The sequence below is a fragment of the Haliaeetus albicilla genome, chromosome 13 (assembly GCF_947461875.1).
Source record: "Haliaeetus albicilla chromosome 13, bHalAlb1.1, whole genome shotgun sequence".
Classification (NCBI taxonomy): Eukaryota; Metazoa; Chordata; class Aves; order Accipitriformes; family Accipitridae; genus Haliaeetus; species Haliaeetus albicilla.
In genome coordinates, this window is record NC_091495.1 from 19,210,053 (window position 1) to 19,236,277 (window position 26,225).

At 41.0% G+C, this 26,225-nt stretch overlaps 2 protein-coding genes across 5 annotated transcripts in view; one reads left to right on the top strand and one right to left on the bottom strand.

The window, feature by feature from the left end:
* SLC4A1AP (solute carrier family 4 member 1 adaptor protein) lies at positions 1-17,240 on the bottom strand. 2 transcript variants are annotated; one of them, XM_069800349.1, is made up of 14 exons: positions 16,702-17,240; positions 15,685-15,868; positions 14,938-15,060; positions 14,003-14,063; positions 12,981-13,120; positions 12,684-12,844; positions 11,851-11,920; positions 8,023-8,212; positions 7,052-7,163; positions 6,212-6,446; positions 5,356-5,430; positions 4,220-4,290; positions 1,934-2,006; positions 1-675 (listed from the first exon to the last, which is right to left on the bottom strand). In XM_069800349.1, exons 1-14 carry the CDS (start codon positions 17,212-17,214, stop codon positions 626-628), a joined length of 2,058 nt encoding a protein of 685 aa, XP_069656450.1. In that variant the 5' UTR covers positions 17,215-17,240; the 3' UTR covers positions 1-625. The 2 variants fall into 2 exon arrangements, with proteins under 2 accessions (XP_069656450.1, XP_069656451.1); XM_069800350.1 differs by lacking the exon at positions 4,220-4,290.
* SUPT7L (SPT7 like, STAGA complex subunit gamma) overlaps positions 17,155-26,225 on the top strand; it is a 21,792-nt gene continuing 12,721 nt past the window's right edge. The window contains exons 1-3 of one of the 3 annotated variants that reach the window (XM_069800353.1): positions 17,155-17,342; positions 17,843-18,508; positions 25,464-25,788. In XM_069800353.1, coding sequence (XP_069656454.1) covers positions 18,096-18,508; positions 25,464-25,788 — 738 coding nt within the window. In that variant the 5' untranslated portion in view covers positions 17,155-17,342; positions 17,843-18,095. Of the gene's footprint in view, positions 17,343-17,439; positions 17,581-17,842; positions 18,509-25,463; positions 25,789-26,225 lie in introns of those variants that run through there. The other 2 variants (XM_069800351.1, XM_069800352.1) reach the window with 2 other exon arrangements.

Sequence of the window (26,225 nt, forward strand, 5' to 3'; positions counted from 1 at the left end):
TTACCCTCTGATTCAAGATAAGCAGCGCCAGCCCCTGCAGTTCTTCGGCGTTTCTACATCTTTATAACATTGTACGCTCCCCATTTCCAGTTCCAGCAACTGCACAAGAGAGAAGTAAAACCAGTTTTCTTTTCAAAATAGGTTTTCTTCCATAGGAAAAAAAAAAACAAAACCCCACCCCCTCAAAAGTTTTAGGTTGTTTTTACCATGACAGTATTTTCAAACAGCAGCCACAGAAGCAAACCAGTAGTTTTTCTCATTTTAATTGCATAAACCCAACATGAATAAATTTTATCAAGCCTATAAGTATACAGAGGTTTATTTTTTTAATAGTGTATACTTTTATTTACAAAAGGAAAAATGAGCGTACAGTTTCAAGCCAAATAAAAAGGACAAGGCTAAAAGTAGAAGAAGAGGCAGAAGAATGTGTGGGCTTTTTAAAAAAGTATCTGGAAGACAGAGAGGACACACAGAGTGAGCTAACAGCCAGAGAGGCTGCTGATGCACTTGAATTTGGAACAGCATCTGAAAAACCAACTCTTTTATCCCTCGCTTAATGTGTGGTGAAAGAGTCCAAAACTGAGCAGTCCTTCAAACCTCAGACATACTCTGGGGTGCTTGAAGCTTAGTAGCCATATTTTTCATTGAGATGAGTCTTGCCATCACCGCTTTGACCTAATGTACAAAGAGGAAGAGTCGCATTATTTTTTCCCCCCTCATCCAAGACAAATGTGTATCCAAGTACAAAATAGCCTCTAGGCAGCACCAAAGCTTGTGTCAGACAAGCACAAAGAGGATAAAAAGACAGAGCGGATATTACAAGTCAAATCGTCTTTTGATTTATACTTGTAATTTGTCTTAACCTTACTAATAGTGTCAAGATTACATCACATATTCCTGGGTTTGTTTTGTTTTGTCGTCCTCCGTCTCCCCCCTCCCTCCCCCCCCCCCCCCCCCCGGTGTTCTTATTTATGCAGCTTAGAAAATAAGTCTGATTATTAGCAGGCAGAGACAGAAAAAGGAGCTCTCTCTTATGGACACAGCTCACTTGGCTATCCCAGATCGGACCTCTGAGTTACTGAATCAGGTGTTTTGTTCCAGTGGATTCATCTGCCAGAGAATTGCACTCTTTTCATTGAAGGATAATTCATCAGATTATAGTTTTCTTCAGTAAAATTTATTCTCATTTTTATTATTCCCTTTGGAGCCTATCTATATTATAAGCCCGGAACAGCCTTATAAAAATTACAATAATGAATCTACCACATTAAAGCTAAGCTTTGAACTTACTATGAAAACCTCAATGCATGAAAATGAATTTTCCATTTTAGAGAAAATGAAAATTCATTACACTGTTTAAGAATAACCTCACTTAGCTAAAAATGCTCTGGAACTAAAGTAAAAAAATTGTTCAACTTTAACATAAATTGGATGTGTGCATCAATTATTCAGTGCCTTCACCAAAGCATTACCAAGACTTTTCTCCAAAACACATGAACCACAGTGTGTATTCCAATGATTTTTGCAAAAATCTGCAAAGTAGATTTTCAGATTTCACAGACTTCTATGAAAACCGAGAATACTAAGATTGCTGGAGCATTTATCCCTAGTGAAGGTTTGAGCTTGTCTTTCAACTAGATCATTATATCACTATGTGTGAATGGAGTTAGTTCTCTCGGGCGTTACAAAACTGAAAAACAAACTTCAGGTCTATCTGTCCATTGAGATGAAGCTACTACAGATATGGCCTGTCTTTCACTGCAAGCCTTGCATGGCCATACAACAAATATGGGGCACAACATGCCAGAAAACATCAGGTTCTGGGTAAAGTATTCATGAATTACTTTTTTTCTCAAGAAGTTACAAGAACACCCTGACTACTAGGTAGATTCTTGAGTTATAAGACTAAAAACAGTAAGGAAATGGTCAATACCTGGAGGAGGAATCCATATGCAGTAGTCTGGGTCGTCATCTGGGTACTGTGAGGAAAAAAAAGGTTGTTGGACCTGCAAACAGAGAAAAGATTTTTAAGGTGTTGCACTCCTCCAGCAGTGTGTCACAGCCACTAAATCTCTCATTAATTCAGAGACAAATACCGAAAGGTGAGGGTTATTTCTACAAGAGTCAGGGATGAAAACAATAATACAGAGGAAAGAAGAAACATTAAACCCTCAGATAGATCCAGTTTATTCCCAGTGGATTCACAGAAGAATAGAAATGCTGGTTAGATGGGACCTCTGGAGGTCATCCAGTCCAGTCTCCCCCTCAAAACAGAACCATTGCCACCTGCCACTTCTGGACAGTTTAATCTTGTCATCCTAATGTTTGGTAGTGTCATTCAACACAGAATTTCTTTATGCAGGGAAAAGCTTTAGAGTAGGATTTTCAAGTGCTTTACTGATTTCAACATGCAATCCCACTGAAAACTTCAGGTTTAAGGTGACTTTTAAACTGGAGTATGTAGAAGTTCAGCTGTTATATAAGGATAACTTAGTTTTTCAAAAGAAAAGAAAACCCAATTTTTTCAGGTCTCACTGGCATCACTGAAATGTTCAAAGCAAACCAAAACAGGTCACTTGCAATTTAAATGTTGACAAAGCAATGTCTTTTTGTCCCTAGATTTTTAAGTTTTGCCACATCAGCATCCTTTTCTCAACAACTTTTGTTTTCAACAACTGCATGTAGCTATCAAAAAAAATTCATACAACTGTAGAGTGCAAGACTTAAGAGCTCAAAATGTAGCCAAGTTATTCAGCACTGATTTGCATTACTCTGTAGTATCATGACACAGTCTTAAGTTATGCAGTTGAAGCAATTTTTCATTCCCTCAAGAACTTTCCTTCCCCAAATTAACCTCTAAAACAGTTTTTTTGGAAGACTAGTGTTTTCCAGAACATTAGATTTCAGAGTTGAACAGTTTTTAAATATGGCTTGTGAACAGTCACTTTTAAATTATTTTTCTAGTTTTACATGATTCAAAGTTATTCCTCAAATATTAAAAAAGAAAAAAAAAAGCTGACTTCTGGTTGATATTTTCCATGCAAGATCTGAGCCCCAAGGCAGAGACAGCATGTGAAAAAAGTGATTTGTGATGGGAGAGAGAATACAGCTAAGTCATCTGCCATTTGGAGAATGCTCAGTGTTAGAGTGAACTCTATGCTGATGAGAGGCACTGACTTGACTGCCTCAGCATGAGAAGCTGCCTTGCTCCCCCCTAGTCATAGAAATGGTATAACTTGGGTTTTAACAGTATAAATTTACTCTTACTTTTTTATCAACATGCTTTATAGGCCAGCCACAAAGGACAATTCTAAAGGCTGTGCCTACCCAGTCCTTAGGTTCTTTGCCAGGACTAACAAGGCAGCAGTTAGCACACACAGGCTGCAGGGAGTTAAGTTTCTTTAAGTAAGTGTGCAGGGCTAAAATTAGATGGTCACCACAAAGAAATTGTCATAATGGTCAGAACTCACAGCCCACCAAGTACAGTAATCTTTGACGGCAGTCAGCAGAAGGGTGGGATGCTGTCTAAAGGGAAGATCCTCACAGTCATTAGGCTAAGCGTATGCCGTCAGAAAAGTTCCTTCCCAGCTCCAGGAAGGCACAAATTGCCTGCATCCCAAAATGTGCAAGGCTCATATACTTTACATTTTCATATAAATCTTATGCACAGGAGGAACATTATCTGGTACAGCCACTCAAATTTAGTAATAATTTAGTTGCAAAAGACAATCTCTTAGGCTCACCTCTTTCCACATCTTACAGAGAAGGATGAGGTTTGATAATGGCAATACAGACTAGCTAAAACTTTAGTACAGCATGTTCTGTGTCAGCCAATACATGCTTCCCAAGCTATTCTGAAAGGAAAGTTTTGCAATGCCATTCCAAAGCCCAGAGAGCACCTACATTCTACAACACTTGTGATACAGGAGAAGCAGAATTTAGCAGAGGCTAACTGCTAAGTGAAAAGGTGAAAAAAAAAAAATTGTAATTGAATTGAGAGCCTCTATCATGCTTGAAATGCTGTGCTTTACCTTTTCATTGGAGACTCCAAAATCTGTGTCCAATGGCAGTGTGTGGTTCTACATTTGGGTCTTAGTCAGCAAAAATGCACTACTATCACCAAGTCATACTCAATCAAATTGTTACTATTTCACTAAAGAGCCTACTAAATGATCTCCTGAAACTCTTAAGCTGCAGGAGTCATGGTATCATAACTGACCTTGCTTGAGCTATTCATTTTCTTAACTTTCTCAGATGTCTCTTCAGGTTCCTTATATACTGCCTCAGATGCTGGCAAGAAAGAAGATCTGTTTTATGACACATCACAAATGACCATTTCTATGAGAAATAAGCTTATAGGAAGTTCACATAAAAATGGATACATCCAAAAGGAAATCCAAGACAGTTAACTGCAACAAAATTCATACTTAAGACTGCTGAACATCGTTTAGTTTTTCATAGATTTAATAACTTATGTTTAATACACTGTTAAGTCAGCTACCTGCATGCAGTTTAGTAAGGTCCTTCCTCTATTTGGGATTCTGTAACACACTTTAGTTAAGGTCAGATGTTTATTTTCTAAAGGATATTCTCTATCTGTAATCACTGCAGTGACTGATTTAGAAGGAAACAGTAGGAAACGTGCAGGACCAACATGCCTTTTTTTTTTTTAAATAAAGAAAATAACTTTACAGTAACATAGGCAATAGGAATACAGAAGGGAGAAGTATGCCTTGTTTTTCTGCCACTTAATCTGTGAAGTACTGAGACTCTTTTGGCTTAAGTCTATGGATGAGATGATGAGGTCAGGACAACATTCTTAAGAGTCTGAGTTATGAAAAAAATAGAAAATTCATACAGATCTCCATTTTCAGTACACCAAACAGTCTTCATTTTGAGGATCTGATTTTATTTTTTGGTGTACATGTTAGAGGGATCATCTGGGTCATTAACAGATTATTAGCTAATGTTATGCAGTATTTGTCACTTTATAAAAGAAAGTTTCGTCCTGTAGTGTTAAGAGCTACTGCAAAAGAGTAAAGGGGGGGAAGCATTATGTTTATGCTCCTAAATTAAAATTATTTTTCTTCTCTTGCTATTTTTTTTTAAAACGAAGGATCTCAAAGCAGTTAATGGCTATGAAATGCAAGGAGAACTGAAACATAGTTGAAGTGACCTGTCTTCACCATACACTTACCACTTCCCAAGCAAAACACAATCCTTCATTTCAATTCCAGATTCTTTAGGCTCTAGATTAGGCTTAGTTTCCTTCTACTGACAGAAGACAGTAAGTCCTTTAGACAGTTTCTAAACCCACATGCTACTGTACAATAGAGTCTAAATTGTATTGCTCACCTTGAGATTTCTCTTGTGAGGGTCCCATCTGAGATTTATTCCTTAGTATCTTTAACTCAGGCAGAAAATTAACCCCTGTAAAAGAAAAAAGAAAGAGCTAGGTGAGCATTCTGCAGTAAGTCTGATGAGTAGAGCGCTAGCATCCCTGAGAAAGTACAAAAGGGAACTCTTAGCTACATTTGTCTCAGGAAGAACTCTTCTCTCAAAAGTCCTCCAAATTATTTCATCCACCAAGTCCATCACAATACAATATTAAAGAAAAGCTTGTGACCAGTTAAAGCCTACTTTCCAAGAGCAACCTGTCCAGCATTAAGACAAAAAGTTAGAATTAGGTTTCTGTCATCAAACACATCATTTACTGAGAAACATCATTACTGAGTTTTCAAATGCATCAAGCTGATACAGAAAAGGAGGGATTGGAGATAAACCACACAGATACAAGGAAGATACCTCTCCATTACCACTTTTAAAATTATTTTTCCTCCTTAGAAACGAATCTGAAGCTTTACACAGACATTTGTTTTCTAAGTCACTCTCCCTGCCAACATTGTAATTGTTTTCATATGGACACTTAATCTAATGAAAGCAGGGCTTATCAAAATAGGACCTTTCTTGAGTCCAGGAGATTTCTATTTCACCAAAAGCATGAAAAACTGACTGCCAAGCAGAGTTTCAACCGGAACCATGTGAAACTCAGCTGTTAGCACACAGACTCTGGACTCATGGCAAAAATCTATGGAAAAGAAATCTGCTGGAGAACCAGCAATTCAAACCTTAGGAGATTCACATAGCTCTGAAAAATTCAGCAGTAACAGACTCAGCTTCATTACTGGAAAAATCAAAACCAATGGTTTACCATCCTGAAGAGATTCTAGATTCTTGTTATTGCAGGGAGAACCATCAGGAGCATTAGTTTCTTTTCCTGTTTCTTCCTCTGTTGTCATTTTCATTTCCAGGTTTGATGCTCTGCTGTTTACTGCATCTACTTCTTGCCCCTCCTCCATTTCTTCCTCTTCTTCCTCCTCCTCCAGTCCATCATCTTTCATTTTTAACAAGCTTTCAGGGATGTCTGGACGCTTAACAGGCAACTTCTGTGGGAGAAAGACTTGTGCATCAGTGCTAAGATAAATGGAGGTAGACGTCACATATTCACTACAGGAGAAAGCACACATATTACTGTTGTAGAGACAGCTGGTTAGGAAACATTCTCAGGATGAAGAATAGTTAGGTTTTAAGTAAAAGTTATTAGTAGAGATGGAAGATGAAAAAATATGTCTAGTCCATAGACAAGGAGTGCAGTCTTTTCATAAGAGGGACACTGGAAACTGAATCAATCTTGGATATGATCTTAGCTATAAGATCAAGAAAAACAAAAGAAAGTAAAGGACCAGCTGCTGAGGTATAGCAACAGTTCAGCCTGATGTCCGCAGACTGCCTCCACTTGATCCATTGCCTTTTGACTGCAGCTGTGCCCCAGGAAACTGGCTGTACAAGGGCACAGAATGGCAACTGCTGGCAGCAAACAACATCCAACAGCCACTGCTTGCTGCCCTGTGCATGTTCCACTGCCGCAGGCTTGCGCCTCCATGCTGGTTCCATGCCTGTGAGAAGGCACGGTTGCCACCTACAGTCTCCATAGCCTGAGAAGGTGTCTGAGAATAGCCTCTGACTCTCAGCACTTATGAGTCCAACTTACCCCTAGGCTTCCAGTTTTCAGCTTGAATTTGCTTCCCCCTTTCATTGCACCAAAGAGAGGCAGGGCAATCTTTTTAGGCTTGCTCTTTGCTTCCAGACTATGACTCCCACTCCTAATAAAAATTAGATACAAAGAAAAAGAGCACACAAAGAAAAAGAGCGTACAAAGTATCAAACAAGTCTTATATTAACAAATGCAAAAAAATCTGCGAATTAGAAGTGGATATATAAAAATCATTCTATTTCTCTCTCACTTGCACCATCCAAGGAGGAAGCTGCAGGAAATGACTCCTCCATCCTATATACATGTTGTAGGATTCAGGCACTTGCCATAACAGGAAGCAAAAAAATAAATAAATAAGGAAAAAAAAAATCTATATCACACAGACTCCCTCAAATTCAATTGCACACACATACTAATGTATCTATATAACATATATGTATATATAAAACCACACTCAAGGCCAAAACTCAATTTAAGTAAATTAATTAAGTAATTAAACCTCTAATCAAGCTGCCACTAGCAAATGATGAGCGCAGCACACACCCTTTTGAAGTGCAGTAGCACTGCTAGGCAGTTGTTGAACAGCCGCTACGCTTGACTTCCAGGTACATTTCATGGAGTGGAAGTGGTTTTCATGTTGCACATAATACCTGTAAAATTCTTCAGTTCCTTTTGGATGCAGGTTGGGAAAAAAAATTAAAAAAGCTGACACCATGCTTCCAATCCCTTTCCCCTTTCATCCTCCCAGTGTGGGCTTATCTTAGTCCAGCGTTGCGGTACATCTGCCTCAACCACAGATGCTGCAACAGCCAAAAGGCACAGCTGCTTTTTAAAGAGATGAACCAGGTAGTTTGGAAGGTCGTCGTGCTTTTGTGTTTGGAAAGCTCTCTATTTACTGGGCTTGCACAACTGCCCATGGATAACAACAATGGTAAAAATAATGGCTTTGCACTTTAGCCAAGACTTACTGGGGCTTCAGCTCAGGCAGTTCTGCAGGCTTGACAAGCTTTATTAATCCTTTGAGTCTCTGTTGCTCTTTCTTCAGTTCAAACGACCGCAAGTGAAGCTTCTTTCGTGCCACACTGTCTAAGGTACATCCTGATTTTATTTCGGTCATGAATTCATCCAAAGAATCTTGAGCTGCTGGCTGGGACTGGACTAGGCAAGATAAAGGGAAGATACATATTGTTACAGGTGGGGAGATGAGAGTTGTACTCATCAAGTCCTACCTTTAGAGAATAAGGTATATAGGAACAACTATCCTCTCTGCAAGTTTCTGTTGAACAGTGAAATAATGGAGGTTGTTAGCCCCGGAAAGATGAAAGCATTTCTCCTAACAAAAGCCTGACAGTAAACTTTAATCCACTAACAAAGCCTCTCTTAAAACTGAATGTTTCTTTATAAGTGTCTCTATTCTAGGTTGTGCATCTCACTTCAGGATCTGCTGTCCCTAAAAAAAAGTGGTGTATGGGTTCTTTTTGTAGTCAAAGACTAAAATAAACACAGCTACAAAGAATCCCACACCACTGCATGGGGAATCCCATTTCGGCTTTCCTGGAATGTTTATGTAATAATGCTTGCAAAGCTTGAAATGAATCAACACATGATGCTGCCTGCTACCCCTGGATGACTGAGTGCATACAAGAATATTTTCATACGTTAGGCCAATCACACAAAATTTAGCTTTGTTTTGACTGGGTTTTCTAACAAGAAAACACTGTTCTGTACTTGAAAAAGTAACAATAGTCTTTCTACTCCACCTGATTTCAAATATTAATAATTCTATGCATATTTGACTAATTAAAATAAAACTCAGGAGGAAAAACTAAAGCTCTAATGACTAAGGAAAATAAATACAGAATTCTGACATATGAATTTCAAATAACCAAACAAAAAAGCCCAGGAAAAAATCCTTTCTTGGGCTTGAACAATGCTTCAGAAGTTTTTATATGGTGTTCAAAAATAACTTGAAGGCAAACAAAGAAAAATGTTGTTGCTAGAATTTTAACAAGCCTTTTGACAGGCAGTCTTCTGCCTTTTAATATTGTATGAAAAGTGGCAAATCCGATATTTATTTGCTGCATTATAAGCATTTATGTATATATGCACAAGCATAATTATGTGACCAATGAGTCATTTTCAGTTCAAATTGAGCTAGTTAGGGAGCACTTGAAATTTTAAATGTGTACAAATAAAATAGTAGAAGTTATTAAGAGTACATATTCAAGCAGTTTTACATGACTTTAAATATTTAGAGAAAAGTCTGATAAGACTCATGTTTACAAATGGACTCAGTTGAAAAGGGTATTTCTGATCTAGAACAAACCACAATTTACAATTTTCAAATATATGAAAGCCACAACAGTAACTGTTCAAAGATATACAGAATTAGGAGGCTTCAAAAGATAAGAAACAGTTGTAGCATCCATCTCCACACAAATATAAATGATGACAAAACATGTTATAAAAGAAATTCAGATAGAAATACTCTTCTTTTTCCTCTTAACTATTTTTATGAGCCAAGACAAAAACCATCAATGAAAAGGTATTGTTAACAACCAGTCTGAAACTTGTAGCATGCAGGAGCTAAGCAGAATGATCATTTAATTTAAACACCGAATTTCAAAGATATGGTTTAGTGTCTAGTCAGATAATTCAGACCAATTAAAGATATAGTTCCACAGCTTGCTTCTTTAGCTGCAGAACAGTGTAAGTGCTTCAGTCAGTGAGTGATCTTCAGCGAGTCAGATCACCCTTTCTTGTGAAGAGGATTCTCTGTTTGATTCCACCAACAGTGCCTAAGATCAGGTAGTTCAGCTTACAGAGTTACTGTTAGCATTTGGTATCTGTTGCAGCAGTTTTCTACACTACAGAAATAAAACTTGACATCGCTAGGCAGTGAATCGATCATGGCTATTATACTTTATATTCCAGTGAAAAAAGCTATAGGATTATTTTACTGCACCATCAACTTATTGATAGTTTTCTTCTGAAGATGAAAACAAAAATGAGACTGAAGAGTTCTATGTATTTGATTTTCATTCAGCTGCATCAGTGAATGAGAAATACCAAGTCAGTCCATCAGTAATTAGCCCTGAAGAACTCCAGAGAACAATTTGTGAACTTCTACTGCAATTTCTTAGACAACTACTTAATTTCTCCAAGTGCTTGGTAAGAGGTGTTACAATTTAGCCTGTCATTCACTCATTGGTCTCTCTACGCTCTTGCCCTTAGGCTACAAATAATCATTCAGAGCAAGAAAAAGTGTGTTAAGGTTTCAGAACTGTATGTAATGCAGCAGCTTTGCCAGACGGCTCATGATAGCGGTAAGAATCACCCATGATCAATACACACGCTCCTGGCTTATGCTTGTACTTGGCATCTGTGATTACCCTGAGTATCTAGAACACCCCCCCCCCCCCAAAGTAACTGATGATGCAATATTTGCTATGTTGTATCCTGGCCTAGTTCTAGGAAATTCCCATCCAATACTGAATTACTCTGTATTGCAGTAAGTGCTGAGACTGCAATTTTTCTAAGGTTCTAGCTGTGTAACCAGTTACAATTTACCAAACCATGATAACATATATCAGAATTATATGGTGTTAGTAGAAGTCTATAAACTGATTCTTCCTTATCCCAGCCTCTATTACAATATGATTAGTCTTGTTGATAAACAGTATCAGCAAAAACAAAGGCATCATAATATATGAAAGCTTGGAATTACATGTTTCAGTCGATATAAAGCATTAGCTTCTCTTGCTAGTCAATCGTTAACTACTCAGAACAGTCATGCTGAAAACTATTCCTTCAAACACACGGAACCAACTCATCAGAACTTTCAGTGGAACACTACTGTTCACTGAACAGTGATCTGGTATAATCAATCACCAACAAAAATGTTGATACAAATGAGTTTTGGTGTGGAGCTGAATTACTAGAAACATACCCATATAATGCACAAAAGATAGCCCAGATGTCAGATTGTTGCTAGGCTTCTTGGAGAGAGGTTTGTCTTCTGACAAACTGACATTGCAACCTTTATTAATGCCAACTCTGTTAAAAAGGTTTTTGTACGAAGAGCCAGCCTAAACACATTTCCTTCATGCCTTCCTGTTATTCCACCAGACATCATCAGTAACAGAAAGCAAAATGCAGCTATTTGTATAGCTTTTAAATCTAACTCACTACCATACACAACCACCACTTCAGAAAGGCTCTGCCTTTGTACACAAAGGCATAATCCTAGAACTGAATGGCACCCTCTTATAAGCTAGCAAGTCCATTGAACATAGAGGCTAAGTGTCAACTGCTTTGACTCCACACTCCTCTTCTCCCACCTTTCCTTTTTAAGGTACATTTACAACGACAGAAGTGAAATAAAAGATACTGTCTTTTCTGTCAGTTGTTTGCTATTCGATTATAAATGGTTTTGGAGGGAGTGGAAAAAACTGGATCAGTTTCACTAATACAGGCAGATAAACAGTAATAATGCCCACCCTCTTAAGCTCCAGGAGCTTGTACACTCACTTCCTTACCTTAACTTAGATGTTGCTTGCTTTGGAAAAAGCTGCATTCATTAGCAAGCGACTATACAAACACCGTACATAACTACTGGATGAAGAGCATAAGTATCCTCTCCAGCTAACTCAGTGACCTGCAAATCTTCCTATCCCTTTGTGAAAAATGGACACTAAAAAAAAAGAGTACTTAAGACAGAAATCCATAACATACTTTTTCATGTCTTTATTGTTCATTATGGAAAGCACTACGATCAAATGAACTTCATGCCTTACCTTTCCCTGAAGCCTTCAGTTTCTCTGTTATCTCAGAAAGCTCATTTTCAGCTTCATTTAGCTTTGTGACCTATGAAAGAACAACACACTTCTGAGATCTTTTTATCTTCTTAAAATCCCCTTTTAAAAGTTATTCAAATATCCTAGCAAATTATCTCAATTCTTCTACTTCTGATCTTTGACCAGGAGTTTCTGGGCTGAAAAAATTATAGTCTAGATTGTTCCTAAACAACTTCTCATCCCTTTCACATACTGTTCAAATAATTTTCTTTCTGAAAGACAAATATACGTATAATGCTTCTGCAGCAATGTTATATCACCACCGTGATCCTCCAACCCTCCCTATCCCTGCTCCCCCACACCCTATTGTCTGTGTAGAACTTTCAGTTGTCACATGCCTGTCAGTCCAGGCTGCTTATTCTTTGAAGCAGAATGAGATCCTTCTTTGGGATGTGCCCTGTGCACTTGAAAGCTTGCAATTATTTTCTGATGCTTTAAAACTATTGTAAAAGTATCCTGTTCTGGTATTTCATTCACGCACTGCCATGATCCGCCAAGTGGAAGGCAATAATACACAGGCAAAAGCAAGACAGTATGCTTCCACTAGAATATATATATAAAGCAAACAATATTTTCAGGTATTTACAGATATTGTCCACAAATCAAAACCCCACTATTTTATTCTAACTTGGCCAATTGAGAGCTAAAGGTCTGAAATTATATTGGAGTTTAAGCTAACAGAGAAAGATCAGGAAATATTTTTTATTTTCCTTCTTAGTAATAAAAACATGCATGAGAGAATAAGCCTGGCACGTCATAATAATTCTTCTTACCAGGGAGTCGTAAGTCTCTGGTTTTTCTTCTATTTTACCAGCTTTTTTCATTCTGTTCAGTCGTTTCTTTTCTACAGCACCAGTTCGATCAAGGAAGGTGTCATCATCACTGTCATAAAAATCCTCATCTTCCCAGTTCTTTGATTTCCTTTTTCGGGATACTGGGAAAGGTAAGGGAGAAGGCAAGAAACAAAGTGATTTACATACCACTGAGCAATAAAACAAATTCAAGATGGCAATCTCAAATCCCTAATTTAGGGCTTTTAGAACAATTACGGCATTTGACTAGTTATTCACCTGCTTCTTGCCTCAATACTCCCCGAGCATCAAGTAGCCTGCAAGCTTCCAATGCGCACTGTATCATTGCTTCCTTCTTCTTTCCCGAATGGAGAACCTCTGCCACCAGCTGCTTTCCTGATGCATCATCCACAGGCAACCTGTTCAGTTTGAAGGATCAGAGAACAGCTCAGATACAAACAGCTTCTCACGGATGCTACTCAGATATTTTATTTATCATGTTAGCATTGTTCTTTCCATTTCACTGTAGTCTTTTTTTGTGGGTTAAATATTTTCACTTTTCATTTCATACAGTACCAATCAAAACACAAGCACAGATCTCCTAAAGCATGCAAGTAAATTTTTATTTCACTAGTCCAAACACTAATTCTTCCTGTATTCATTCCATTTGGAATACAAGAAGTTAAAAGGTTAAACGTCAATCCCTGAATCACTTTAAGCACCAATATCTTGCATCCATACCACACCAGTAACAAATATTTTCTATGCTGAAGCAAAGGTTTCCTAAGCAGTACAATCATTGCAATGTTGTACCTATCCATTTGAGACCTATTCTGTTGACTTAATTTCCATCTCACCTTCTCCTGTCTTATAAAAGAACGACATTTGTGGCCTCTTACAGGAACCCATCTTTTATACCATAAAAGAACTGAAATTGGGTACACAGTAGAATGTTACGATTTTTTTTCTCTCCCCCATTAGGAATTGAAAGATAGTCTCCTGGTTTCTTCTCTTGTATTTCAATTTCACATATTTCTCAAAACAAGGGGAACTGAAAGAACCTAGACTCTTGCTTTCCCAATTTTCATCTCTAAGGAAAATCAACTGCTGCCAGACCAGAAAGGAGTGCAGATACAGAACTAGACACTGATCCTTGAACTTCTGCCTCAGTATCAGGGCTTATGTCTAATTCCAGCTGGTATCCTTACCAAGTGTGACAAGACAAGTAATTCTTTCAGCTTTTGTTTGTGAATTCAATGAAGTCAGCTTCTATGTACAAAAGCGAATGGAGAGATACATACTTGATTTTGCATACCCAGCTATTGTGCCCACGATCATCATATTCATACTCTAACTCTTCTCCTAGAGAGGAAAAGAAAGTTGATGTAGTAACCAAAATTGAAATAAGCAGGAATAATCTTTACAGCAGAGAGGAATATCATGGTTAAACAAAAGAGATAAAATGCCCTTGTTACATATCAAAGGACTGAATCTGAGACTTTTTTTTTTTTTTAAGCCATGGGATCTTCAGTTGGTATTATGCTTATTTGGTTGTTTTTCACAATCAAGTCTTTTCAGATAAAAAAAAAAAAACACAACAACAACAGCAACAACAAAAACCACCTCTAAGTGGCCTGTTCAGGAAGATGTAGTTCAAGGAAAAAAGAGTCTTGCCTCTGCATGTATTAAAGTAAATGATATTGAAGTAATGACAGTTTGCAGTCTGGATTCACAGATTCACTTCAGCAAATAAGTGAGTCATCTGTAAGTTTCGCCAGCAACCATTGAAAGTTTAGACCAATTCATTATTGCCTTTTGTCTTTTTATACTTTCCAATTCTATCTCACAATCATAGCCATCTCCAAACAGAAGTCTGGAATTTGACAGGTTTGGATTTTTCAGCATAGCTTCAAAGCATGGGTGTGGTTTGAGCATCACTCCAGAGGAATACAAGGTGTTCCCTGCAACTCCCAGTTTAGGAATTAGTAACTAAGTCTCAGATATAAAATGGTAAGCTAAGTTTTAATAATAAAAAAACCCAACCCCCCCAAAAATAAACCACCACCAACACCCCCCCCAACTTGACCAAACAAAAAACCTTACCCACAATGTAACAGAAAAGTTTTGCTCCCATACCTTAAATCCCAAAGGAAACACATGAGCACAAACAGCACGCTTTGCTAAATAGAAAAAAATTACATTTAATTAAAAAAAAAAAAAGAAGAAAAAATAGTACCTTCTCTGTCAAAAAAGCCCTGTAAGGCCTTCCTAGGATCTTTCATATAGAAGGCATCTTGTACATCCTGAAAATCAATAGCAATGGGGTTTTCTTCAACCCCATCCTCCTCAGCATCCTCCCCTAGAAGGATACATAAAAGTGCAAAAAAATTATTTCTGCATCCAATCAAAAAAAACCCCACCAAAACCCTGCTTCTTTTTTGCTATTAGTTATTCCGTCATAAGATACAGTTTCGCAGACGAACATCACTGCAGTTTCAGCGCTTTCAAGGGTTTATGTGCTTATACATTTCCATTCAAAAGGCCAACTCATTTTGTACTGAAAAGCTCATTAATCACAATTTATCCAGCTTTAAGATGTGGACTTCCTGTTTAAATTTAAGGACAGCTATACTGCATAGATGTCTCAAGCAATTACATTTCACCTCTCGGGCAAAAGTGTGGACATCATCACAGGAACAAAATACAAAACATTAAACTAAACTCTCAGTTTCATGGCCCTTTATTGGTGTAGACAAATTACCTTCTTCCTTTTAAAAGGAGCTCTAGCATACTTCTCACCAGATATAAGCTTGCCTTCTCACAGCACTCTTCTTTTTAAAAGGAAAAGGATTATTTTGTACTCAAGAACTTCCACTGGATCGGAACACTTAGCAACCAGCTGGAATTTCAACCCTAGCATTCACTGAAAACTGGCTGAAAGACCATCCAAGGAGTGTCAGCTGATTTATACATCACCACTTACCCATTCCCCACGAGCAGCTCATATCAGTGTTCTGACTCCTCTCGCTTCTCTCCTCTTTTTCATCTTCTTCATCAGAGTCCTCTCCCAACATTGTCTTTTCTAACTTCGCTTGCTGCTGCTTATGCAGTGCCTTCAGTTGAGTCACAGTTAGCTCTGACTCACACTCCAGGTCCTCTTTGGGTCCCTAAGTCACAAACAGTAACTTAGCATAAGTGTTTTTTAAAAGAAACAAAGAAAAGAAGTATTTTGAACACATGTGCAGATTATGTACAATAACAAACAAATCATTATAGTGCTCTTCAAAAAGTGGAATCATTAGACCATTTGTTATGGTTTGCATCCCAAATATATTAGTTTTAACTCCCTTTCCGGGGGGGGGGGGTGGGTGGGGAGAAAGGAGCATTATTGTGTACTTGTAGTCAGATCAATATCAAATATAACTGTATTTTAATGGCAGAAGGCAAAAATTTCCATCAGTGCCACATGGGAGAATGTGAAGAACGAGCAGCTTCTGAAGCGCATGTAGGGCACACCAAGTGCTCTCTAAGCTCCTGCTAATAAAAGCTGCTCTTGTTCACAAAGACACATTAGTGCTTTACCTTACTGATGCATCACACTGTTGGAGAGAAACGCCTTTTGTGCTCACTGCACATCGGCAGAAGCTGCCATGCCTGTTCTCACGCTGAGCCCTCGGCAGAGCTGCCCTGTGCCCAGTGCACCAGGGCAACGCAGCAGCGGCCCTACTCTGTCCTTCAGCCCCAAACCCCACCGCAGAGCCAGCAGCCAATACCTACAGCTGACTACTTTTCCACAGCAAAACAACCACGGCAGCGCTGGGCTGCTTCCAAAGCACCCAAACCGCCTCACACCTCAGAAGCAGCTTTCACCCCGAGCGGCCACGGATACGTAGATGGGGCCGGGTAAATTCCCGAGGTTGATCCGGGTAAGCCTGCACCACACGGGTCACCCGGCACACGGCCCAGGGAGTGCGGAGGGGCCGCCCGGGCCCCAACCCACCTGCAGGAGGAAGAGGCGGGAGCTGCCGCCGAAGCGGAGCCCGTGGCCCACCCGCACCCGGCAGTAGGTGCGGGGCGGCACCCGCGCCTTGTTGAGGAAGGTGCCGTGGGTGCTGCCCAGGTCGTACACGTAGAAGCCGGCGGCATCGGCGCCGCTGGGACCGTCGGGGGAGCAGCCAGCGCCGCGGTACTGCAGCACGGCGTGGTGCCGCGACACCGAGGGGTGCTCCAGGGCCAGGGCGCAGCCGGGCAGCCGCCCCACCAGGAACCAACTGCGGCCCTCGAGCCGCACCGAGCCCAGCGCCACGCCGCCCTTCAGCACCTCCAGCCCGTAGCCGGCGCCGGCCGGCGGGCAGCTGCCCCATGGCGGCTCCTCGTAGCGCGGCGCGGCGGCAGGGCGGGGGGGCGGCGGGCTGGGCTCGCCGCCCTCTGCGGCGCGGGGCGCGGCGGGCAGCGGGCGGCTCGGGCGCTTGAAGGCGGCGGGCTCGGCCGCCGCCTCCGCGACCTCCGCCATCTTCCCGGGTCCGTTCCTAAATAGAGTCGTCCGGGGACGAGTACCGTTGCGCCTGCAGTACCGGGGGTAGGGCGCAGCTCCAGGGGGTCGTGCCGCTGCCTCATCCACGGCCCAGGGTAGCGTAAGGGGTAAGACTGGGAGGGAAACAGCGGCAGAGGAGGCGGGAGCGGCAGCGGTGATCGCTTTCCTCCTCCCGGAGCGAAGGAGAGCTGGTGGCGGGGGAGCCGCTTCTGGTAGCGGACTGGGCCCGACTTCCGGCTCAGCGGCCGGGAGCGGAGCGGTGGGGGTGCTGCGGGGTACGGCGCGGGGGGGAGCTCCGCGCCGGGCGGGCTGGCTTGGTGCCGCCGTGGCGACCCGCGGGCCGGGGTGCGGGGCAGCCGCGGGCCCAGAGCTGGGCCCGGGGGGGGAGGGAGGGCGGGCGGGCGGGTGGCGGGGCCTTGCGGGGACGGCGGGCGAGCCGAGTGGGCCCCCCAAAGTTTCTCCACGCGAATCAGGGCGCGCCGTGGGTCCCGCTTAGCGAGGTGCCGGTGTGGCCCAGGTGGAGCCACACCAGCCCCTGTTACAAACAGAAATAATTGCTGCCTCACGGGTGCGTTTCTTTCTCCCCCCCCCCCCCCCCCCCCCCCAGGAGAAGCAGCAATGTAATCTGGTAAATGCCAGGCTTGCATCCTGATGCCATCGTGGAAACTGCACTGCTCAGTGAGGCTCTGAGCGACAGCTTTCTTGGCAGTCACAAGTTGCTTTATTCAGAGCATCATCCCAGCTCCACTTTCTGTTGCTGCCCAAAGCCTAGTGCTTTTCCTTGTGACAAGGCTCCTTTGTACTGCAGTATTTGGTAGCTGCCTTCTGGGCTCTGAGGACGATACGTGATCTCTGTAAAAATGCTGCGATATTGGGGTGAGATTCCGGTTTCATCTAACCAGGCCAACCGCAGCTCCTTTGACCTGCTTCAGCGTGAGTTTCGTACTGTGGAAGTCCAAGATCCTCCACTGCATCAGCCATCTGCAAACAAACCCCGGCCAACCACCATGTTGGACGTCCCCTCGGAGCCCTGCAGCCTCACAATTCACACCATTCAGCTCATCCAGCACAACAGGCGGCTGCGCAGCCTGATCTCCATGGCTCAGGCTCAAAACCAGCAGCAAGTGGAGGGCATAAAAACTGAAGACAATGAACCTCTGCCATCTTGTCCGGCCTCTCCACCTCTCCCTGATGACCTGCTTCCTCTGGATAGCAAGACCTCCAAAATGCCATTTCAGCTGAGGCACAGTGACCCAGAGAGTGATTTCTACAGGTGTGTTGGTATTTCTCTGGGTTAGTTCTTGGCTGAAGGAAAGCTGAGTGTTTTTAAATATATACGTAGTTGTGTTGATTCCCTTAGGCTGAAGGGTCAAACAGTTGTATGTAAAGTATCAAACAGGCTTCGAAAAGGAAAGATTTAGATTTCTCCTGTGTGGATAACATGTGCATTAGTGTGCTTTTGTTTTCTGTCTATAAAATGTGGATATGTAGTGCTGATTTCTGTCTTGTAGTACTACGCTAAACGTTTGTGAATGGTTTTGCCATCTTCAATGGTATTTTGACAAGTTTAGTTATAGGATGTGAAGTTTCTTCTGTTTAGGTCACTTACAACTAAACTTGTCTTATTGTAACTGAAAATCCAGAAGACACATGACTAGGTTTTAGCTGCTTAGTTGTAGGTACCAAAAAGGTGATTTGATAACGTATTTGTAAGATTTCAGTGGCCAAGGACCTATGACATAGTAACTATCACATTTCACCCTGTTTGTTGATGTTATTCTGGTCAGAGGTGGCATTGAGTATAGGTAAAGGGAATTCTTGTCTCTGATACTGGCTTCACCAGAAAATATAAAGGAAGGTTGCATTGCTTCTACCTCTGCAGCCAACCTTTGGTTAAACAGTATTGCCACCACCTCCCTGCATACCCCTCTGACAAGCACTAAATTCACAAGGAGGTGTTGTATTTCTTGCAGGATCTGATGACGCTTTGTAGGTTATGTGCATTTAAATTCAGAGATTAATCCTCACTACTCTTAACTTTCTGTTCTTAGATTAAATACTGTGCACCAATGAAGATGATGTGGGAGAGGATAATACATTTTAGTTTTTAAAATGGGGAAAACATGCATCAGTGAAATATAACTTATCAGTTAAATGCCACTGAGATCTTTAATGGCCTGAGGTTGTATAAAATGCATTTTATTGAAAGATGTTGCTTTTGGTAACAGTCTCCCTGAACAGTAGAATGATTCTTTGTGCTGTTTGTGGAGGAACACCGTCATCCTTCTTGGAAGAAATAAAGTAATTAGCCAAGAGGGTTAAATGGAAATACGACTGTGAGAATAAAGTCTGAGCCCTGTGACTCCTGCTCTTTCTGGCCATGTGGTTTGTAGAACTGAGCAGTGTTCTGCTCTGTCCCCCCCAGTGGCTTCAGCTTTAAGTTCAGTTTTCTGTGGCTCTGTCCATGTTTTAGCGGCTGCTTTGTCTTTTTCTTGTCCCTTGCGAGTTTCTGGGGTCTGAGTAAAGAAATGTTATTTAGCAGTCAACCACATGAGGGAGTTTAAGGACTAGACTCAAAAACTGGATAGACAATTTTGAAATGAAATGTTTTGTGGCTGACGGAGTGGATTTATAATGAGCAGCAGTGTAGGCTAGAATTTATGTGCTTGCTAAACCATACACATTTCTGCTTTTCCAGGAGGAAGGCTTTGAGTTTGTTGTTACATGTTTGTTCTTAACTGTTTTAAGACACGTGAATTAAGAATAGCAGGTGATGTTATAGTAGTAAAAATAAAGTTATATGATTTGCAGACACTTGTTCTTAGTGTGTAAAAACAAATTCAAGAAAGACCACTCTTCCCCTTGATAAAATATGGTAGTCCTTAATTTTATGCTGCCTTCTGGGGTGCCATTGTCAGAGTTACAGTATTTGACTAAATCCGTATTTTAATTCCATTTTCTTTGTCAGTAACCTGGATCTGAGCAGCAGTGTAAAGGTATATTTAGACATAGGAAGAAAGGAAGATAAGAGCAGCCAGCCTGAATCAGACCACAAGTTTCTTTAATACAGACATGTCCTCTTCTGTTTCCTTGTTACTCATTTTCATCCTTTAACGCCACACCCTTGTCTTTTATTTTGTTATCCCCTGGATTAATTTTGTTTTTACTCCTGTCTGCCCTGCCCCATACCTGTAACCCCTATCTCCTCACCCCTTTTGAGATGAGGAAGAGGCAGAACCTAATTTATTGCTATTTTTCAGTTGTTCTGGTCTTTTCAACACCCCAAAATCTATACCACCAGCAGTTTTAATCATGATACTATTCATCTCTTCCATTTTTCCAGACTGTTTATAAATATGTTGAAACAAACCTTGATTCTGGCACAGATCCCTGAGGGAAGACCTGGGGTCCACAGTGGAGATCTCTTACATACTTGCTTGCTGATGGATTTGGAGGACTCTAGTAGGTTTGTGAAGCAGGTTTTCCATTTACAAAAGCTGTTTGGACTCTTTCTGAGTGTAACATATTTACCCATGTGTCCTCTAATTCTGTTCTTATAATTTCTTTGAATTTCCCTGATGCACCAGAATATATCAGGCTTCCCAGGCTGCAGTTCTTCATACATCTCTTCTGAAGCTATTAAAAGAAAATGTTTTCACGTTTTCTGTCTTCTGGTCCTCATGGGCCAAGGCGGTTTAAAGCAAGAGGTGACTCACCAGAGCTATTCAGCTATTTCATCCTTGAATTCCTTTAGTATTCCTGGATGAAATACCATCTGGTCCTGGTGATTTGCAACTGTTGATGTTACAGTTCTTGGAATACACAATAAGGGATTAACATTTGGTTTTGGTTGGTATAGAAACAGAAGGTAAGCTTAAAGCATAATTGATGATGAACGAGTAAGGAACTGTAGACCTGAAACTACCATTTGAACAGGAGGCTCTTACCATAATACAGCTGCTAGCTTTTCCTTCTCTGTACAGCTTCCTCTGATTAGCATGGTTCCGTCTTCAAAAGAAACCTAACCTACTCATTATGTGCCTCTTCAGATGCTTTTTCTTGTTTGTGCATGGTTGGTTTCTTAACAGAGTTCTCTGCCATTCTCTCATTTGCGTTCCTGACCACATTGGATCTGTGCTTTGCATTGAAAGATAATCTGTGAACGAAATTGGAGGCTTGCAATGGGAAGACAGTTCATAGCAGAATGGCTTGTAGTTAAGAAATGTCTGTACAGAAGTAGGGATCGGTGTAGGTGGGATAACAGGTTTAATGTTGGGAAGGATTTGGAGCAGTGGAAATTAGAGCAGGCAGAATGTACTTCCCCTGCTGGACTAAACACTTTGCCTTAGCCCCTAAACTGTCTGGTCTTCTGGGTTGGGCCACTGGGACCCAATTTATTTTCCAAATGTTACCTATTACCTCTTGCCATTATCTATTCAGCAGCTTCTTTTTATACCTGTGCAGCCTTCTGTAGACATAGCAGAGATATTTTAAAAAGCGGTTTACTCAGGAAGAGGTGGAAAGAGCCCCTTTTCCAAAAGGAAATAACTTTCTGGTTTGAGTTAGTGTGCTATGTGCTTTGATGCACTGACTAGTATAATCTTGTTTTTCCAATGTTCTCCTTTATTTTACAGTTTTGGGGGAAGTGGCTCTGAAGCGACCTTGTTGCACCTCATTTGGCAGAAATTCAACTCCACAATGTAATGTTTGATAAAATTGATGTCTTCAAAGGAAAAACAATCCCTCCCTCCATCTGCTGCTAGCTTATGTGCACCTAGGAGGGAGCAGAGCCCTTTAATCCGTTATTGCAGTTGAGTGAGTCTCGCCTGTCGATCCTCGTACTGACTTAGCCCAAACACTTTCCCCTGAGTATAATTGCACGGGAAATGAACCATGAGATCTCCTTCCCTCTAAGAAAAACAGCCTTACAGGAGAGGAGCTTGGGTGAATGGATTGTGGTGCCTTTGGGTAATGTCTTGTTGCCACAGAAGATGGGCCTTTTGTGAGTTCTGAAACCTTATTAATCCTGAAAATAAGCCTGGTTGGTATAGACAGACACTTTTCTGTTGTGAGGTTCTGCATGTTGCAGGTTTGCTGGCGGCAGTGGGAGAAGGCTGGGCTTTAGTTCTGATGAATTCGTGGCTTGGCGGGTAGATTTTTGTCTGGAACATCATCTAGTGTTGGTGACCCATATATAAAAATATAGATCCTATTGGAAATACAAAATTGAAGAGCGACAAATTGGCCAATATTTGTGATAAATTTCATACTATATATTCTGTAGAGATGATCAACTCCAAGTCACAGGCCTAACTGCCGGTCTTGTTAATCTCTGGTGATGGAATTTTAGGGATTAAAGTGCTCTTGTTTACTTGCAGCTGTATGACCCTGGTAATATGTTAAATAGGTTTGGCTTTGGATGGGAGCTGGATGGGGAGCCTTTCAGGAAAGCAGTAAGTGGTGCAGAGGGTGGCATTCTGCATAATGATAGTATCTGGAAGGGTGCTTTTGTAGATGCTATGTACCTGGATGGGATCAAAGACCAAGGCTCTTTACCTATGATCATCAGGTAAAAGAACTTTGCTGCTCCTTTTTGGGAAGGCTTGACATTAGGTAGCTGCTTTCAACTTAAATGTGTCTATATGTCTGTTTTTGTTTATGTGTGTTCTTATCAGATGGTACTTGAAGGTTAAAGGAGATGAAGAAGAAAAGATATTTTCTCATTTGTTGTTTTCTGTTAACATCTACAACAATATTTCAATGTATGCTGTCTAATCAGGCTTTTAATCATCTTCCTCTATTGTTTACTGTGGGAAACAGGAAAACAAGAGAAGAAAATGTAAGAAAACCAAAACATAATTGACTGACCTTACCAAGAACAAGAGGTGGGGATTTGGATTTGAGTACAGTACCTGAAATTTCTTTTCTCTCTGTCTTTAATTGATTAGATTTCAACTTGATTATATCCCTTTCAGCATAGTGACCTAGCTGCATTTTAATGCTGGCAATTAGTTTCTTTTCCTGTAGGAGTTTAAAAGAGATACAACATTCTTTGCTGCTTCTGAGCAGTGATATGCATTGCTAAATGGTTGTTGTGCTCTACTTTATAAGGGGCTGAGTAGCTGCTTGGGCTTGCCAAATTCTATGTCTAGTTTAAGTTTGTCCATAGTGTTTTGACTGAATGGCAGAGCATTGGTAATGGCTCTTTATTTGTCTCTGTATTAATAGTAGTCTGGTGTTTGGTGTTTTGGTAGCATAAGATGCTCCCAACTGATGGCTGCTGGAAAGCTAGGTATGTTCTTTATATGTGTTAAAAAAGAAGAGATTCTTTTTTATAGGTATAAATTTTGATGCTTGTTTTCTGGTTGGTTTTTTTTGATGTTTGTTTTTTTTCTGTTGTAACCTCCTGGTCCCAGTGTTGTATGAGACATATGGCTGTTTGTGAACTTCAGAAATCTGTCAATGGTGGGTAGAGGGGGAAGAGAGGGAGATGTAAAACCAATATGGGTGACACTTGGTTTATAAGGGAACTGACTGATGATCTTTTAATTCATATTGTCAGAGCGCCTGCTGTTTTCTTTACAAAGTAGTTACATAATTGAGTAGGAATTGGGATGTGAGTCATTTTCTAGCAATTAATAGCTGGGATGAATCCATGACCTGAGAGCCACATGCTGTTCTTAATATCCACTTAGAAATATCATCATCTGCATCTCTTAATATAGTGTGATCCCCCCCTTTATTTGAATAACCAGAAAGTGCTGAGCTGGTGTTCTTGAAAATGAATGATTTTGGTCCTGATAGCTCTGAGTTTAACGTTCCATTTTTACTCCCCTGAAATGTTACCTTTTTTTACTGCTGTGTTTCAGTGGTTTTCTATGGCTCAGTTCGGAGGATCAGGGAGAACCGAGGCTCTGTGACCCAGCATCTCAGCGAGACTGAAGGGTACCTAATGCACTTGTTGGAGAAACAAGAGTAGTGAGGATTTTATCAAGGCATCAATGCTGTCTGTGTACTGTTCGATCAGGTCTTCTTACTGGAAAGAGTGCGTGGTGATACACAAGTAATGTAGGATGAGAGTGAGGCAAATCTCAGGGTGGGCTGTGGAAGATGTTGGGAAAAATTGATCAGAAACAGATGAAGGGTGAAATTGTTAGCTTAATTCTGCCATTGGTACTGAATGATGTGTAAAAAAGTATATAAATACTATACTTAGCAGAAAGGAAATTTCATTTTTTGACATCAGCATTTGAAGACCGTGTTACTGATATGGGCAAATACATCACATGCATTTAATTGTGGGTTGAAAAATCTGGTAGAACTATGTTTACCTTTCAGAGGCCTTGCCCTGTATCATCTTCTCTTTTTCCTATGTGGAATTTCTATTTGTTAACTCATCTTGATGAAAAATTTGGTTGCCTGACTGTAAATGAATGATGTTTGAAGTGCTTAAGTCAGTTGTTCTTCATCTTCTTCATCCTGCACAGTCACTCCTTCCTGCTTAGCAACACCAAGAAGACAGGTCTGAAACCCAAGGCTGGGGAATGCTGCTCTACGGCAGAACCTCTCCAGGCCTGGTGTTCACTTCTTAGGTTGCATATGGGGATACTTCTTTCAGTGTCGTACTTAGTGGTTACTGGAAATGAGGGGAGGGAAATGGTCTTTTTGGCTACAGTGTACCTTTATGAAATGTATGTGTATCCTGTTTCTTGCTTTTTATGTGTGTCTTTTGCTTTATAAATTCAGATCTTGTCTATCCCAGAAGCCTTTGTATCTGACTATTAGGCCTGTGACATCAGAGATAATATGGAAGGGAAATGTAATTAACTGAGAGGGGAAATGATTTGCGTTCATGTTATTTAAAATGCCTTTTTTTGTTTGTGTCAAGGACCCATTTAATTCACATCTCCAGGAGAAAAGCTCTTGGGTGGGAAGGGAGTTGCTTAAGGGTTCAGAAGATCTGCATCCCACATTCATGCATTACCCAAGGAATCTTCTGGCATTAGAAGGGCAAATGATAATTGGCAGTGCTGATTTGGAGGGAGGGGAAGAAGGCAAAGCAGATAAACCCTTACTAGGTAGTGTTCCTATGTAATGGAGAAGCTGTGGAGAACCCAAATCAATCTCCTTCCCTTTGTACATCATCTTATTACTGACAATATCTCTTCAACTGATACATTCCTTTCAGTTTTTGGAGGTTTGCTATTTTTGTCTTTTCTGGTTTTTAGAGGAAAAGGGGAGCCAGTGACTGAGCTGAGTTGGTCCTCCTGTCGGCAGCTTCTCTACCAGTCAATGGCCACCATCCTGGCTCACACAGGCTTTGAGTGTGCCCATGAGAGTGTCCTGGAGACCCTGACAGACATTGCCCATGAGTACTGCTTGAAGTTCACCAAACTGCTGCGCTTTGCTGTGGATCGAGAAGCTCGACTTGGGCACACCCCTTTCCCTGATGTCATGGAGCAGGTCTTCCATGAAGTGGGCATTGGCAGTGTGCTCTCACTGCAGAAGTTCTGGCAACACCGCATTAAGGATTATCACAGCTATATGCTTCAGGTGAGAACGGCAGTAGGGACCTGACGGCACCAGTAAATGTACCCCCAGTATAATTGCTTATTCTTGTAGCAAATCCTGGGTCTTACTGAAGTAAAATCCAATCAGAAAACCTCTTGGGTGTGGAGTGGAGTCATCAAGGAAAAGAGAAACAGGATTTTTTTTTTACTGGAAGACAGAGCCCCTTATTTGTGTCCCTACTGAGGCTAAGAATGCTCTACTGATGGTTTGTCTGGGCTTAAGAGGAGGTCCCCAGCTCTTGAGTGGCCCAGACAAAAATATCAAGTAGAGGTAAAACCTCTGAATTTTCTGCTTTAATGGCATATTTGGCTGCTTAACCATTTCAGAATACAAGTAAGCAGATGAACAAAAACTACTTGGCTGTACAATGGCTTGTGTTTGCTTACGTAAGGGGTGACTTGCTTAAGCTTTAAGAGTAT